This window comes from Astyanax mexicanus, chromosome 1 (genome assembly GCF_023375975.1).
Source record: "Astyanax mexicanus isolate ESR-SI-001 chromosome 1, AstMex3_surface, whole genome shotgun sequence".
In the NCBI taxonomy this organism is placed as follows: domain Eukaryota; kingdom Metazoa; phylum Chordata; class Actinopteri; order Characiformes; family Acestrorhamphidae; genus Astyanax; species Astyanax mexicanus.
Window position 1 is genome coordinate 39,262,620 of NC_064408.1, and position 17,302 is coordinate 39,279,921.

General features: G+C 39.1%; 2 protein-coding genes across 2 annotated transcripts in view; one reads left to right on the top strand and one right to left on the bottom strand.

Annotated features, from left to right (window-relative positions):
• The window catches only part of rev3l (REV3 like, DNA directed polymerase zeta catalytic subunit), a 47,381-nt gene extending 45,223 nt beyond the window's left edge, over nucleotides 1-2,158 (top strand). The window contains exon 32 of the mRNA XM_007259896.3: nucleotides 1,025-2,158. Within this exon, the coding sequence (XP_007259958.3) occupies nucleotides 1,025-1,165 (141 nt within the window). The 3' untranslated portion in view covers nucleotides 1,166-2,158. The remainder of the gene's footprint in view (nucleotides 1-1,024) is intronic.
• Nucleotides 2,159-6,132: 3,974 nt separating this feature from the next.
• Nucleotides 6,133-16,398, bottom strand: mfsd4b (major facilitator superfamily domain containing 4B). The gene is made up of 5 exons (XM_049477826.1): nucleotides 15,999-16,398; nucleotides 12,626-12,794; nucleotides 12,331-12,447; nucleotides 10,823-11,746; nucleotides 6,133-9,708 (listed from the first exon to the last, which is right to left on the bottom strand). Exons 1-5 carry the CDS (start codon nucleotides 16,179-16,181, stop codon nucleotides 9,329-9,331), a joined length of 1,773 nt encoding a protein of 590 aa, XP_049333783.1. The 5' UTR covers nucleotides 16,182-16,398; the 3' UTR covers nucleotides 6,133-9,328.
• Between the last annotated feature and the right edge of the window lie 904 nt (nucleotides 16,399-17,302).

The following is a 17,302-nucleotide window of genomic DNA, read 5'->3' on the forward strand; positions in this document are numbered from 1 at the left end:
CCCTGCATTTTGTTTTAGTAAGTAAAGGGAACGCTAAAGGGGGAGCTTTAAACTTAATTTCCAAATTGTTAAAATGAGCAAAACCTGTTCAGAATGTTAATAAACAGTACAACATGGAAGAATCCTATTTTTTTTTTTTTTTTGTTTATTTTAACTATCACAGTGTTGCAAATTCTCCACAGCGTGGACGTGAATATGCTCACCTGCGGCACATGTCTAAGCCGCCACTCTCATGGACAGTAGGCTAATACTGGACACTGTTAACTCCTGAGACATGTTACTAGAAAACAGTAACACATTCAAATCATTGTCAGTGCTGTGCTAAAACCGGTGCACTTTTCAGATACTATCTGTCACAGTGTTGCGTGTTCTCCGTGGCGTGAACGTAAATATGCTCATTTGCGGCGCTTATCTAAGTTGCTTGTACTGATTTCTGCCCCAATAGCCTTCCTTAATAACCTCCAATAGCCTTTAATAGTCTTCAGGAGTCTTCTACAGTCCTGCCTGTTGGCCGTGTCCACTAAACCGCGTAGTTCTAAACATTATGAGGTGAGCAGTGAGCTGATTGACCAACGTGCTTTTAATTTTAGCCGAGCTGAGCTGCAGCTTTCCCAACACGTCCAGTATAATATGTTTATATTAGTGTCAATCTAATGATGATCAACATTTAAATATATATTAATAAATGCTTAAGAAAATGTGGACGTTCACATGGTTTACACTTGCACTGTTTGATAGGGTTGGCAGGTCTGAACATGCAAGTATCATTGAACACAATACTAGTTCCGGTCCATTGACATGTGGAATGTTATTTTATAATGCCACTTACACTTTTTAAGTTAATAAATGGTCATTTTTATTTGTTTTCCACACAGTTTGCACAAGATTGTGTTTTATATTTTTACAAATATTTTAAGACAAGGCTTTTAACTCCTTATTAACTTTAATCACTTTGTGCAAGTTTTTTCTTTTAATGTTTAATATTTTAATACCTTTCGCTCTCTCCATCTCTCTCTCTCTGTAGATTTGTCGGGCGTGCAGTGGCAGCGTGGAACGCCAGGTTCCGTGTGTTTCTCTGGACTGTCCGGTTCTCTATAAAGTGACCCGAGTCACCCGGCAGCTCTCCAGAGCGCCATACCTCCGACAGCTACTGGAGCAGTTCTGACCTCTCTCTCTCTCTCTCTCTCTCTCTTTCTCTCACTCTCTTATCCTCTCTTTCTCATTCTCTCCATCTCTCTCTTATCCTCTCTTTCTCTCTCTTTCTCTCTCCTGGTGCTAAAAAGACTGTTGTAAAGCAGCTCAGTGTTCATGTCTGTCTTATATGGTGCTTTTTACCCCTCTTTTTAACCCCAAGGGTTCTTGTCTTGCGTTTTCGTCCTGTATTTTTTTGGAGGGGTTTTTGTTGAGCATGCTCAGTTGCTCGGTGGGACTGAAGAGGAGCAGACGTGTTAACATGGTGATTCATTAGCCTCCTAATCAGTAGAGTTTTCATTGTCGCTGCTATCAACTGAAAAAAAGTGATTTCTTTTTTATTTTGATGGTTTGTATTGAAGTCTGTTGTGTGGGGAGTGTGATTTTGAGGCGATGTGATCAGAGGCTGATCTTTAACTCCTGCGCTGTATGAATACGACTAAACCGGCCTGTCCAGTGACCCTCCCCACAGCGATTGTCTTTTTAATCATCTGAACGAAAGCCGTGTAAATATGTCTGTATAGTGACTGTCTGAAGTTCTGTGTATGTAAGTGTTTATGGAAAAAAATTTAAAATCAAGCAACCAGAATCTCTCTAACCGAAAGAAGAATGTCTGTCAGAGCTCTCCGTTCTGAATGATGACGAGTCTTGGGTTTTGTTGTGACGCAGAACCTGTTGTACGAATCCCTTTGATTAACTGGAGAAAGGAGACTTTTGAACTGCTAATTACTCTGTGTATTTTTTACAGACGTTTTTATGCTTTCTCCGAGAACTGAACCTGATGATTTCATCTACCTGTGTATAAAAAATAAAAAATAAAACAAAACAAAATGTCATTTGCTGATGGCAATGCAGATCTGTAAACTTGTACAAAGCAACAAAGTGTTTGATTTTTCCTTTTCTTTTTTTAAATGAACATTTTTGGGTGGAGGCTTAAGATTGATATAATAAACCTTGATGTATTAAATACTCTCCAAGTTTTATTTTCCATGAGGGTTAAAATGTTTTGGTATAACAGTTTGAATTTGTGATTTCAGTGTTAAACAGGTCCAGTACTGCTGTAGCCCGGCAGGGGGCAGCATTGTGTTTTTATGCCGGAGTGTAGTGTGGCATGTGCAAATGTTATTAAAAATGTCACTTGTTATCTGTATAAAGTAAACAGAGAAATAGTCTAAATGCTGAAAAATGGACAATGGGCATATACAATAGGCGAAATAATGTGCACATTTATGACCATTTCCTTTATTCTACTTCCATTATCATCTATTTTGCAGTAGAGTATTCATTTCCACTATTCTTTCACGTTACACTCTCACACAAAGTATTTTATTGGGGATTGTGACTGATAGGCCAAACTAAAGTAACAAGTATTTATGAAGTGAAAAGAAAAGATGACAGAATCATGAAAACCAAGAAACTCACCAGACAAGTCAGGAATAAAGTTGTGGAAATGATGAACAAATATCCCAAGCTATGAACATCTCATGGAGCACTGTTTAATCAATCATCTGAAAATGGAAGAAGACATGGTAAGGAGAGCACTAATTAGAAAAGCAGCAAAGAGGCCCATGGTCACTCTGGAGGATCTGCAGAGATCACCAGTTCAGGTTGGAGAAGCTGTCCACAGGACAACTATAAGCCATGAACTCCACAAATCTGGCCTTTATGGAAAAGCAGCAAGTATAAAGCCATTGTGGAAAGAAAGAAAGAAAAAGTCTCGTTTGCAGTTTGCAACAAGCCATGTAGGGACACAGTAAGCATAGAAGAGGGTGCTGTGGTCAGATGCCTTTTTTTTCATTAAAAAATCTCTTTAGATGGAAGGATGGATGGAGCTACATAAAAGGCAATACTGTAACATAACCTGTTGAAGGCTGCAAATGACTTGAGATTGGGAAGGAGATTCACCTTCCAGCAAGACAAAGACCCTAAACATACAACCAGAGCTACAGTAAGATGGTTTAAATCAGGGGTACCCAAACGTTTCATGTTGGGGGCCAAAAGAAGAAATATATGTGCAGTCATGGGCCACACACTCTGTAATAACACGAATAATGAAATATACTGCTTATAATAATACATTTTCTTGATTACTATCATTTACACATAATTTTACTTGAGTTACTATGTTTATCTATTTTTTATAGTGTTGTGAAAACTAAGATTTTTCAAATTGATGTTTCGTTTCATAATGTCCATTAATATTATACTCCTTTATAACGACAACTGATTCTTGACAAATCAGTTCATGACTGAAATATTCTGCATTCGCTGTCTATTTTCAGGAATATTAATGTAGGCATAATGAAGGAAGGAAAGGTGATAAGTAGCGTTTTAAATTGGGTTTATGTGATAGCGACACCTAGCGTTCAAACTTTGAATTCTTTTTCTAACACACCTCGCGTAGTTTGGAGACGCCTAAGATAGAAAGACATCACTACCACCATGCCAGTATCACTGCAGTGCTAAGAAAGGCCTACCAAATAATAATATCGACTCTGTGATGTTTTTTTGGGGTCCTGACCACTTAAGAACACATGAAAGTAGAACAAGTCTGCAGGAAAAACTGAAGGACTACAGTCTGTATTTCCAGAACTACAAAGTGATTTGATTAGTGCTAATGCTGCAGATTAGTGAAAGAATCGACCACTTTGTGATACAAGCATTCAATTGAATACAATCTTCTAGACCTACTTTTTCCAAAAAGCATGAACAACACAAAAAAACAATATGGCTTTGTTCTGTTCTGTAGATAGATAGATAGATAGATAGATAGATAGATAGATAGATAGATAGATAGATAGATAGATAGATAGATAGATAGATAGATAGATAGATCTCAATCAAGTTCAGCTTCTGATTTGTTTGGTTTTTTTTTATCATGAAATAAAAAACAGAAAATACAAGCCATTATTTGGATTTTGGTATTATATTTAAAAACGAAATTATATTTATATTTTTCATTTCCGATTTTGAGTCTCAAATGAATATCAAATGAACGGGTCCTATCTGGTCGGGCTCAAGAAAATGGTCTGTTGCGTAGGCTTTTTTTAATGCTATTTTTATTTTATATATAGAATCACAATATAGCAAATAAATAAATCAAACAGTTTTTTTCTTAAAGTTGCATAAAACGTTATAATGTTATAATCATACAGCTCTGGGGTTCACGCACAGGTGAGTTTCTTGACTTCTGCATTACCCGCTGACTGACTTGTAGCGCTGTGTGCAGCTATTCTTAATAAACATTTTCTTAAATAATAGATCTACGTCTCTTCAGTGTTGCAATGTTTATAATTCTCGCTCATTTAAACAGCCCAAAAATTATTATAAAAAGTTATAACCGTTTTAACGCTCTACACTGTTTTTGGACACTGTATTACTTGTGTGTACGGTGGCCGAGAAAGCCCAGCGCAGTGCAAATTGAAAAGCGCTGCAAAAGCACAAAACACATCCATCAAAATTACAACACAGGCGCAGCAAATAGAAAAACGCGCTGCAAATACAACCACAACACAACGGAAGTGAGTCACAACACAACGGAATTTTCCCGGGGGACCTGAAAAGATGCTGTACCAGCTGTATACAAAGGACAATAAGTGGCAAACAAGCTTCTGAAAAGTAAGTTATGTTTATTACCTGTGATTACCACGGTTGTGTGCATATTATTAAAAGTTCTGCTTCACAAAACGCCTTGTTTGCCACTTATTGTCCTTTGTACACATAGTGAAGTCCGAGACGTTACTGAAGACGCAGCTTAGCTGGTACAGTACCTTTTAAGGTCCCCCGGGAAAATTCCGTTGTGTTGTGACTCACTTCCGTTGTGTTGTGGTTCTATTTGCAGCGCGTTTTTCTAGTTGCTGCGCCTGTGTTGTAATTTTGATGGCTGTGTTTTGTGCTTTTGCAGCGCTTTTCAATTTGCACTGCGTTGGGCTTTCTCGGCCACCGTACTTGTGTCCTAAATCCCGCCCAATTTGCCCGAGGCTGTGCACGTTCCGCCCGTGCCCGACCGGAAATATTATTTAATTATAAAATAGAATCTAAACAAAAAATATTATTTAATTATAAAATAGACTTAAAATATATTATTTGAAAGGCAGAGTTATAAAAGCACTTAAATAGCGTAACTAAAAATAGCGTTTAGTTAACATTGCAACACTAAATCTATTATTTAAAAAAATGTTTCTTAATAACAGCGACACACAGCGCTGCAAGTCAGAGTGCAATGCTGACATGTAGGAGCTCACGTGCGCGTGAACCCCAGAGCTGCGTGATTATAACATAAGAAAAACAGTTTGATTTGTTAATTTGCTATATTGTGATTCTATATGAAAATATATAAATAGCATAAAAAACAGACGCCTACTCTACATACTATTTTCTTGAGCCCGACCCGAGTCCGAGGAAACTGATGGGAATCCTCCGACCCGGCTCGAGTTCGGCTCGGCTGTGTTACTGCAGTTAAGGTAGAACAGTATGATAATCCGAATAAGACCCTGGTGAAAAATCTAAATCAAGTTCGGCTTCTGACCCGTTTTTTTAATGTCCTATTTTTGTTTGGATCATTAAGTTAAAAAAAAAAAACAGAAAATACCAGCAGTTATTTGTAATATATATTTATATATTTTTTTCAGATTTTAATTCCAAAATGAATTAACAATGATACACTGATTGTTTATGTCTGGCAGAATCGTCATTTTCTAAGATGGCTACCTTTCTAGCAGTGCACGCAGTTTGTTGGCTATCGGGCAAAAGAAAGACTGGGAATTTGGCAAAAATCAATGCGAGTCACACAGTGGATGATTCTTCTGGAATATGGATTTAATCTGTCGCACTATGGAGCCGATAAGAAGGAGATTGAGTGTAATTATATATATTGTGATTGGCCCGTGCATATAATAGTGCAGATACAGTTTCCTTCATAAAACAGCCACACCACTGTTTTAATTTATTAGAAAATGAAAATCAGACATTTGACAATCAATAACTTCAAACAGGATTATTTTAATACACAGTTAAAGGTTTCTTACGTCGTCATTTGGCAGTTTAAAATAAAACATCTTCAGAGATTTAGGTAAAGTGCAAAAGGCTTATATTTCCACCAGACAGGACAAGCTGAGAGTAAACACCACACAGGGTTTAAAGCGGAGAGAGCGCTAAAGCAGATACAGAAAACGGCATGATTAAAATAATACACACAATAAAACAATCAAATCTCAATAAATCATAAACACACCTTCAATACATCAAACCTGACCCGTACAGGTGATTAATGTAGTGCTTTATTTTTGTCTGTAAAACGGCTGAATCAAACTGAATACATCCTTCACTAAAAAAGTGCTTATCTACCCCAAAAGCAAACTTCATAAAAACCTTGACACACAGGGAAACACCCAACAATCAAAAGAGCTTTTTAACATTCAACTACTCAAAAACCCACCCACAGGGTAGTTTAAAGGAGTTCAGCAAAAACTGTTTAACATTTACACACTTCTCCCATCTTAAGTTAGGTGTTGTTGGTCAGCCAAGCTAAAAGTAAAGCTAATAGAGCTAAAACAAAGAAAGCTCAAGCCTCACCAATCAGCTCTTAACACTAAACACTCTCCTTAAAAAGTGTCCTTCAGAAATCTCTAATAGACTCTATGTAGTTTCTTTTACTGAATGTTTCACTGCTATCTGTAAACATAGACACAGTCAAGATGCTACAACTGTATTTAACTTTGTTCTGGCCTTCAGTTTGTTTGTAGTAGAGATACAGAGAGTCTTCTAATTTGTTATTTCAGTTGCACCTTAAATGGTGACCCACCAGTTTCTCAATAAAATTTAATTTCCGCCCTCAATGGTGAGCCAACTGTTTGTAGTTCAAATTTTCACTTCCACCTTAAATGGCAAAACACCAGTTTCTGATTCAAAACTTCAGTTCCACCTTAAAGCAGCACTAAACCCCCTGATTTAAGCTGACACCACCCTCAGCTCAAATTTTAAAAAGGCTTTAAAAAAAAAAAGGGAGGGGTAGTTTGAGAGGGGCACTGGGTGATGTATGGGTTTAGAGGCGGGGCAGGAGGGAGAGCTGATTGGCTGAGCTGCAGCAGCAGCAGTGTGCCTCTGATGAGACCAGAGACAGTAAAAAAAGATGGACGTCGTGTTGCCGTTCCCATTCATTCAATGAAAATGAAGACAAAATCTCCTGCCATGTTGGCGATCCTGACACCCGATTCTGCCCAGCAGAGACCAGAGGAGAGAGAAAGGCTGTGGAGAGACAGCCTACTCATTGTGGGGTTACACAGCTTTCTGAAACCGAACAGCAGGGGGCGCCCGACCTGTGGTGGCTTCACCTTTGAGAGACGATGCTCTGTCCATCTATACACAATCTATGAGTGAGACCAAGATGACACGGAAACATCATCCTCGCCTATAGCACAGTTGAACCTGTGAGGGCGCTGCAGAGATGGAAATGACCAAGATTAATTTTAAAGATTAGAAAATGGTCATACTTCTTTTTTTTAGGAGGACTGGTATGTTTTATTACTTCGAAGGAACACATTTCAGCTATTAATGGAAAAAATATGGTTTAGTGCCTCTTTAAATGGTAAGCCACCAGTTTATCGTTCAAATGTAATGTTACAGTTCCACCTTAAGTGGCGAGCCACCAGTTTCTCGTTTAAAAAGCCAGTTCCACCTTAAATGGTGAGCCACCAGTTTTTCGTTCAAAATTCCAGTTCCACCTTAAATGGTGAGCAACCGGTTTCTCATTCAAAATTTCAGTTCACCTTAAATGGTGAGCCACCTATTTCCAAAATTTCAGTTCACCTTAAATGGTGAGCCACCTATTTTAGCCTATGTGACAAGGCTAAAATTAAATTTGAATAATTTTTATAATTTTTTTCTGTTTCACTTTAACACAGCTGCAGTTTCAGTACAATGGTTTTCTCATCACTGTTCAGCTGCCAATGTGAAACTGTCACTCCAGGTAAGGTGGAATTGCTAGCATCACGCTAGTTGGTGAGGGGTGAGTTTTACTGCTTGTTAGCTAACTACATTAACCTCATCTTAACCCTATCTGGACGGGATTACTTTTTCAGGGGGTCCTGGGGTAAATTCCTCTTTTATGGGGGGCTGCTCTGTGATTTTATTCCCGTCTGGAACGACCATGTACGTTTTTTTCTCAGATCTCGTGACCAATAAACTCTCCTGTTTTTAATTGTAATCCAGATGCAAGATTTTTATTACTGAGTGAAAGTGTGAAATATTTTTCACAGAAGTCCCCCAGAGAAACTAATCCCATCCAGAAGGGGCTTTACTGTATTGGCTGATCCACAACAGTCTAACTATCTCTTTAACCTTTACACCTGATTTAAGAATCACAGCAGCTGCCCAAGACTCAGCATTATAAATACACATTTATTAACATCTGTTGTTAGATGATTGTTTCTTTACTTATTTTGCTCATTGTCTGTGTTTTGTGGCTGTGCAGTCATCTGTCTACAAGGTTCTCAAAGTACTTGAAAACATCAGGATGATGCTGAAGAAGAAGAGAAGGGAAATATGGCTCGAAAAGCTACAGTACAACTGGAGCAGGACAACATCATCTATGTCCAGGCAAACTTATTGACTTAATTTGTTTTACTTCAGACACTACAGGAACATCTTGATGAACTGATCTATAGAAATGATGAAATGCAAAGCCATTGAAATTGTTAATTCCTATAAAAAAAAGTTGAAATAACAGATTTTGTGATTGTTCTCTTACCAGAACAGCTGATTTGATTTGTTTTACATTTAATTAGCTTTTTTTGGTCATGCAGGATCAGCAAATCAGGATCTTTAGAGAATAAACAGGTGCAGTACCTCTGAAACAAGGCAAGGGGCAGCGGTCTTGTGCTCAGTCCACACGCACATATGTATATACACACTGCAGTGATTAAATATTCTTTCAGGCTTGGAGCCAGACTCTGTCATACAGACGTATTTTAATTAGGGACAACCTAATTGATTATGGGATGGTTTCAGTTAGCTTTACCAGCACAGTGAGAAAATTAGCCTTAACAGATCATCAGAACTATCCATTCAGAGCCAAAACAGATCCAGTAAGATACGCCACCACTGGTTCTGACTGCTGATTGGCTAATTTTCTTAAGCTTTAGTCGTTCTTCTCCCGGTCGAGCATCAGTTTGCGCCGTGGGGAGTCAGTCAGGAAGGTGATAGTGTTGTCCGGTGCGATGAGACGGGGGCTGTCGGCTGCAGTGGTGGAGGAAGATGGAGCGCTCTGGGAGCTGAACGAAGCGTCAGGTGGAGATGTCCTGACCTTACTTGGTGAGTTAACGAGGCTCGTGTCGTCCATCTCGATCACCTCAAAGTCTGCATCGTTCCATTGGTCAGCTTCCAAACCACCACCACTTTCTTCCTCCGGCTCCGCCTCCTCATCATCATTGCCGGCGGAATCGAGCAATGCCTGCCGGTCGCTTTCATCTGCATCACCTCTGCCTCTGGCTCGAGGCTTCCTCAGTGCAGCGCCCCCGCCTGGAACCAGACAGAACAAAACTAATGTGAACGAAACTAAACATGGGGGGAAGAATATATATAAGCTGGTGACTCAACTGGTAATAATAATAATATTCAACAAAGTTTACTTAATAAATTATTGCCACACCTAAAATCCTTCAAATTTCTCAAAAATCGACAGTCCCCTTGTAATCTGGTGCGCCGTATGTATGAAGTCTGGCTATGCTTAATGACATCCTTCTGATTTTATGTGGTACACGGCATTCTGTTGTGGATTTATATTTTAATTATTTTGCTAGAACTGTTACGCTGCCCGCTGCTCCTTCTCTTCTATTGGCCACAAACGCCTCTTTACTCAAGCCGTGAGATAATTCACATAGCCTTCACTGCATTATAAATACTATTACTTTAAGGGGTAATGCATGTTAGCGTTGAATGGATTGAATGGATTAATAAACGCACAAGAGAAAACAGTCACTCTATCTTTTTCCTAACACTCACTGTTTCTGTCAGAAAACCCTGAAGGAAAACTGCCCTCTCTCTAGTCGCTGTAAATACAATGATTGGGTTTTAAGTGCTTAATAGGTGGAGGGTTTGTTGTTTTGGATATTTTACTATGAACAGAAGATTGCTCTCTTTGTTTACCCACAGCTAACCAGTGACTTTATCTACCAGCTAAACCAGCTGTTACTGGATGAGTTGCTGAAATATTGCTGTTAAGCTAGTCTACTGAAAGCCAGTAATGTTAGTATAAATGTGTACTGCAGTAGAAATGTTTAATTTCAGAAACTAGGTTTTATTAGTTTCACTACCTTTACAGATCAGTTGCTTTAAATATGTTTATGTTAGCATAATTTAAAAGTAACAAGATTTAAAGGCTATTATTTTAATAATCATTAGCAATAAATCTCAAAATAACGCAAACATAAAATACTTAAAACATAATACAAACTTTTTATTTGATTAAAATATATTAGACTAAAACTAATAACTAAATGACTAAAATGTGAAACTTATATACACTTTATTCAAAAGACAAAGACTAAAATTAAATAAAAAATGAACAATGGTTTTGACAAAATACATTTTAACTCTAATATTTTAACTCTATTTAAATAATATAGGAACCCACCTGGTGATGCGAGTTTGTACATGACAGGGAAGAGGATTGAGGTGACGGTGGCAGTTATTAGAGCCAAATACATCAGTACTGGCTGATCCTTCACTCGATCCAGCAGGAAACCCACTGAAGCAGGAAGTACCATCTCACCAAGTGCTGCCCCAACCACGAACGCTGCAGCGGACCTTCCAGTCACTACCGTGTACTGCTCCACCCAGGAGATCCCACTGGGGAATGTGGTCGCCATTGATGCTCCATAAAGAGCCGTGCAGCACCACAGCGCCACCTCATGGCGACTAAATAGGACCAGTAACAGAGCGGATATGGTGCAGCCAACCAGGCTGAGCAGGATCATCGTGCCCGGGTAGACGCAGGTAGCGAAAATGATCGCCAAGCCGCGGAAGGCTGCAAACGAGCCCCAGAAGAGCGAGTTCATCCCAGCGGCCTGGGTCTGACTCATACCCACGTAGTTCTTGGCATAGTTGAAGATGAAGGAACCGTACGCCACCTCGGCACCGACGTACCAGAAGAAAAATAAGGACAGCAGCACGATCAGCACAATGTGGTGTTTGGCGATGAGCTGTTTCCCCGAAGTCGAGGACGTTTTCTCCGCTGATGAGGGGCTTCGGGAGCAGAGAATGAAGAACAACATTGATGCCAGCATGACAAAGGCACCAATGACAATGTAAGCCCACATGGACATCTGCACGAATCCCTTACTGTGGAAAAAGTGCAAAACTGATGTGACCGCCTTAGAATTGTTAGTGGCGGCTTCAACAGTCACAGATGCATTCTGGTCAGAAACGGGCTCATGGCCAAAAAGCATCTTGGCGACAATCGGCGAGACGAAGGCCCCGGCAGCAAAGGTGAAATGGAGTGCCTGCATATGAGGTCCAGACTGGTCACCCCATGTGTTCAAGATCAACACATTCCCACCTAAAAACAAAAACAACAGCAACAGGAACATTTAATGCAATATAGGTTTTTTTTTTACATTTTCTTCCCAACCCACTCATTAGGACTCCGCCTATCAATAATGATGCCCCAACACCAGGATGGTGAACACTAGCACATGCCTCCTCTGATACATGTGAAGTCAGCCACTGCCTGTTTTTTAACTGCTGCTGATGCAGCATTGCTGAGTAGCAACACAGCGCACTCGGAGGAAAGCACAGCGACTCTGTTTTGATACATCAGCTCACAGACGCCTCGTGCTGATCTACATCACCCTTTGTGCTCTCTCAGGGCTTTCGGCAGCAGATGGCAAGCTGCATGAACAGAATCGTTGCAGTACCTTAAGATTGCTGGATCCCTCAGAGCCCATCTAGGTTTGAATAAATATCTATTCATCTAATGAGGCTCTAACAACATTTGAATCTGCAAAAAAGTATGCACTGTATACTGAATACTGAACATGATAAAAAAAGAGAAAAAGTTGACATTAGAATTAAGAAGAGTTACACACAGTAACATTTATTCCTGCACTTAAAGGTAATGCTGGAAAGAACGCCTGTTCTTACCTGTGTCGAGGATGCCCATGGTCACGCCCACACTGGACACGAGGACGGTGAGTATCAGAGCTTTTTTACAGAACGGAATTGCAAACATCCCAAACGACGTCACCAGCATGGAAAAACCTGCACACACACACAACCACCAATCACAACCCCAGACATTTCAGCCTCTCATTTATGCCCTTATATTTTAATATATTTAAAGAATTCTGCAAGAATTTATCAGCAACTGTGTTGATGTCCACAATGTCAGTAATATGCATGATGTTTTATTCAGGGGCTTTGTCTTGTGTGTTCTTACCCAGCAGTAGATGAGGGTTGACGAAGTCAAAAAGGATTCCCCCCAACAGGGACCCCCCAATATAACCTGTGGCACGGCCAGCAAAAATGTAGGAGATGTTGCTAATGTTTTTATTCACATTTTTGGCCAAATCCTCCAATGTTGGCCCCAAAACAGAGATGCACATTCCCTAAAAAAACAGACAGACAGTAGAACATGCTTGTTTACACTGTGTGACCCAGTGACTATCGAGAAGAGAAATGAAGTTTATAGGATTTACAGAAAGTGTGCAATAATTCGTTAAAGAAAATTAGGCAGGTGCATAAATTTGGGCACCCTTGTCATTTTATTGATTTGAATACATTTAGCACTAATTATTGGAACACAAAATTTATTTTTCTTTTTTTTTTGATAAGCTCATTGACCCTTGACCTACATACACAGATGAACCTAATTATGAGAAAGGGTCAATGTGACCAATTGCAAGTTTTCTCTTTTCATCTTCTCTGAAGAGTGGTAACATGGGACTCTCAAAACAAAACTCTCAAGTTACCTGAAAACAAAGATTGTTTATCATCATGGTTTAGGGGAAGGATATAAAAAGCTAAGAACATAGTGAGGAAATAGAAGAACACAGGCACAGTTCTAGTTAAGACCTGAAGAAAAAAATCTCAGATAATCAGAGAAGAAGGATGGTGAGAACAGTCATAGTCAAGCCACAGTCCAGCTCCAAAGACCTACAACATCATCTTATTACAGATGGAGTCACTGTGCATTGTTCATCTATTCAGTGCACTTTACACAAGAAGAGGCTGTATGGGAGAGTAATTAATGCAGAAGAAGCATTTTCTGAGCACACGCCACAAACAGAGTCACTTGAGGTATGCCAAAGTACATTTGGACAAGCCAGCTTTATTTTAGAATAAGGTGCTGTGGACTAATAAAACTAAAATTGAGTTATTTGAAGGGCGGTATGCAAGGTGGAAAAAGAACACAGCATTTCAGGACAAACACTTGGAACTGCCACCAAATTATACTGTAGGTAGCATCATGCTGTGGGGCTGTGTGGTCAGTGCAGGTACTGGGAATCGTGTTGCATGGGAGTCACAAGGATTCCAGTCAATATTAGCAGATTCTTGAGAACAATGTTCAAGAATCAGTGATAAAGTTAAAGTTGCACTGGGGCTGGATACTTCAACAAGACAATGACACTAAACACGGCTCAAAATCTACTAAAGCGTTCATGCAGTGGAACAAGTATAATGTTCTGGAATGACCATCTCAGTCCCCAGACCTGAATAATACTGAAAATCTGTGGTGTGATTTAAAGCGGGCTGTTCATGTCCAGAAACCATCAAACCTGACTGAACTGGAGATGTTTTATAAAAAATAAGTTTGGAGGCGTTTATTTCTGCAAAAGGAGGATCTACCAAATATTTATGTATTTTTCTGTTGGGGTGCCCAAATTTATGCACTTGCCTATTTTTGTTTAAAGAATTTTTGCACAATTTCTGTTGAACCAAATCTTTCATTTCACTTCTCAAATATCAATATGTTCGTCTGCTATATAATACATTTAACTGAAATTGCTGATCCGAACAACCAATGATTTATAAAGGAAAATCATTAAAATGATCAGGGGTGCCCAAACTTTTTTTCATACCACTGTACATGCAGTATCATATCAGTGCTGACTCTGACACTTCTATACAGTATTGGACCAGTGCTGATACTGACACAAGAAGTCTTGACAGCACTGTTGCCCTGTTCCAGTCTTTAAAAGTCAAATGGTCAGTACTGTATTGTGATTGTGATACTGCTCATAAAATGTCTTGTCTTTACTGTTTTATTAAACTTTACAGCTAAACTTTTAAGAATACAATATACAATCAATGTTGTTTCTCTTGCTCATTCACACACACAAACACACAATGTGAATTTGTGAGATAACCTCAATGAACGTATCGCACACATTTAACTGTGCGTATTTGCTTTTATGCTCTAAAGACAGCAGCAGGTGCTTAATGCAGAGCTGGGTGAAGGTTGTGGCCTGTGGAAGTTGAGCAGGTTTTACAACCTCTCTATTCAAACTGCTGATCCAGATAAGATTTAAACAGACCTTTATAATTTACTCTCACAAACGAAAAATACAATTTCAGCCTCAATACTATTGTTATTAATACCTGATCAATGATCAAACATATATATATCTAGATAAAAATCTTATTCTAGAACTTGCTCTAAAGAACTGGTTCATTCTAGAACTTTTAAATAAACTCAGTCTTTCTAAAACCATCATCCAAGGGAAGAAGTTCATTCTAGAATTTCTTCAAAAGCACTGCTTAGAACATCTAGAATAGACTCATATATTCTAGAACCCCACTCAAATGAAGCTAATCACTGTAAAACTTTCCTTAGCATTGCTTAATTCTAGAACTGCCTCAAACAACTGTTATGTTATAGAATTTGCACAACAAACTCATTCATTCTTAAACCCCTTCTCAGAGTAGGCAACTGAATCTGGAACTTCCCTAAAGCACAGATTTATTTTAGAACTTCTAGAAGAGACTTGTTCATTCTAGAACCCCCATCCAAAGGAAGGAAATTTCTTTAGAATGTCCCCTTGAAACTGCTTCATTCTAAAGCCCTCACTCAAAGGAAGTATTTTAATCAAGAACTTCTAGAACTCATTTAGAACTCCAGGAAAAGAATCACTTATTCTAGAACCCCCAGCAATTCACTCTAATAAAATCCATGCAACAGTGATTCATGAAATTCTATGTTTTTTTTCAACATTCACTCTGTTTCATGCTAAAACATCTACGAATTTTATATTAATTCTAGAACACTCACTCTGCTTCATGCTAAAACTTCTATATTCATTCTAGAACACTCACTCTGCTTCATGCTAGAGCTTCTAGAATGTCTATATTCATTCTAGAACACTCACTCTGCTTCATGCAAAAACGTTTAACTTCTATATTCATTCTAGAACACTAACCCTGCTTCATGCTAGAGCTTCTAGGAATTCTATGTTTATTCTAGAACACTCATACCCCTTCATACTAGAACTTCTATGAATTCTGTGTTTATTCTAGAACACTCACTTTCCTTCGTGCTAGAGTTTATAGGAATTATATGTTCACTCTAGAACACTCCAGTTCATGATACAGCTTCCTCAAAGGGACGGTTCGTTTTAGAACCAGTAGAACAGACTCATTCTAAAACATCTAGAAGAAACTAACTCACACTAACTAAAGTAACACACTAGAGAAGTTACTGAAAGCTCTGCCTTATTCTAGATTTACTCCACTATAAATTACAGCACACCCCCCGCAGCCCCCTCCCACAGTGCGGTACCCGGATGAGCCCCGTGGGTATGTGATGTCATTACCAGTCCCAGGAACGAGGTGCACAGTGTCACGGTAACCATCCATCGGCCGCACGAGCCCTGTCCTCCTCGCTCAACGCGCAGCTGCGGTTGGTGGTCGCGGTTCTCCGCGCGCTGCTCGAACAGCGTCTCCTCCTCCGCGCGCGCGAAGCGGACGCGCTTCTTCTTCCCGCCGCCGGGAGCCATTAGACCCGCTGCTGAACTCCGAACAGCACAGCGCGCGCGAGGATAAACCGCCGGGTCAGCGCGCGCACTCGCTCCACACCCCGCTCTCCAGCATGTCTAACCAGGGGAGTCCCGAGACCAGGAGAAGTGAAATAAAACCCGTAGATATAAAGAGCCGAGAGCCAGAGCACCGTCCCGAGCTCCGCCACAGGACACCCCGTCAGTCCCGTGCTCCCGTCACCGGAAACTAAGTTTGAAAACTTCCGGTGGTAGCAATAAGACTATGCAAATAAAAGTCCCTCTGCATTTCAGAACTAAACCTAATTTTTTTTTAAAACTATTATAATCAGAGGTGTCAAATAACCAAGAACAAATACTTTTTACCTTAACCCTTTAAACCTGAATTACGTTCCAGTGATGATAAACTATATACGTATGTAATGCATGTATGTAATGCACTCAAAAATAAAGATTCAATTAATAACTACAATCAATATGTATTATTTTTTAATATGTATTATTCTTATGTCCATAGCAGTGACATTATTTGTTTATATTTTTATTCTGTATAGTTTTATATAAGTTATTTTATTTCATAAAGTATTCCTAAAGAGTAAAATAAACATTGTAACATTATGGAGGAAAAACTGGGGTGCTGGAAAAAAACTAGGATTATCTGGGATGCTGCCATGGTTTACTTTATTTTTCAGCTTTTATTTGATAGACAATAGGTCTCAATCTGTGTTAAGTACAGGAATACATAATGTCCATTACAATGAACGCAGGGTCTGAAGGGGTTGGTTATCCTTTCTTTACTGGAGTAAATATGTTTAATTTTACTTCTAAGTTACTCCTTACGTTTTAAAAATAGCCTCATTATCCGTATTTCATTTCCGCTTATTTTTATTTCGGCTTCTCGTCGCTCAAAAAAACCCTATCCAGATACGTTTTCCCATCCAGATAGAGTGAATCTGATTGTGGTTGGATAAGAAAAAAAACATATAGGGTTATCAATCTTTTGATTACTCTTTTGATATCTTTACAGTTACAGTTATTGCTCTAAATTTAAATATAGTGTTTAATAATAAATATCAGCTGTTTTGCATGCTTTGACTTTATAAGTATGAATAATTATTTTAGAA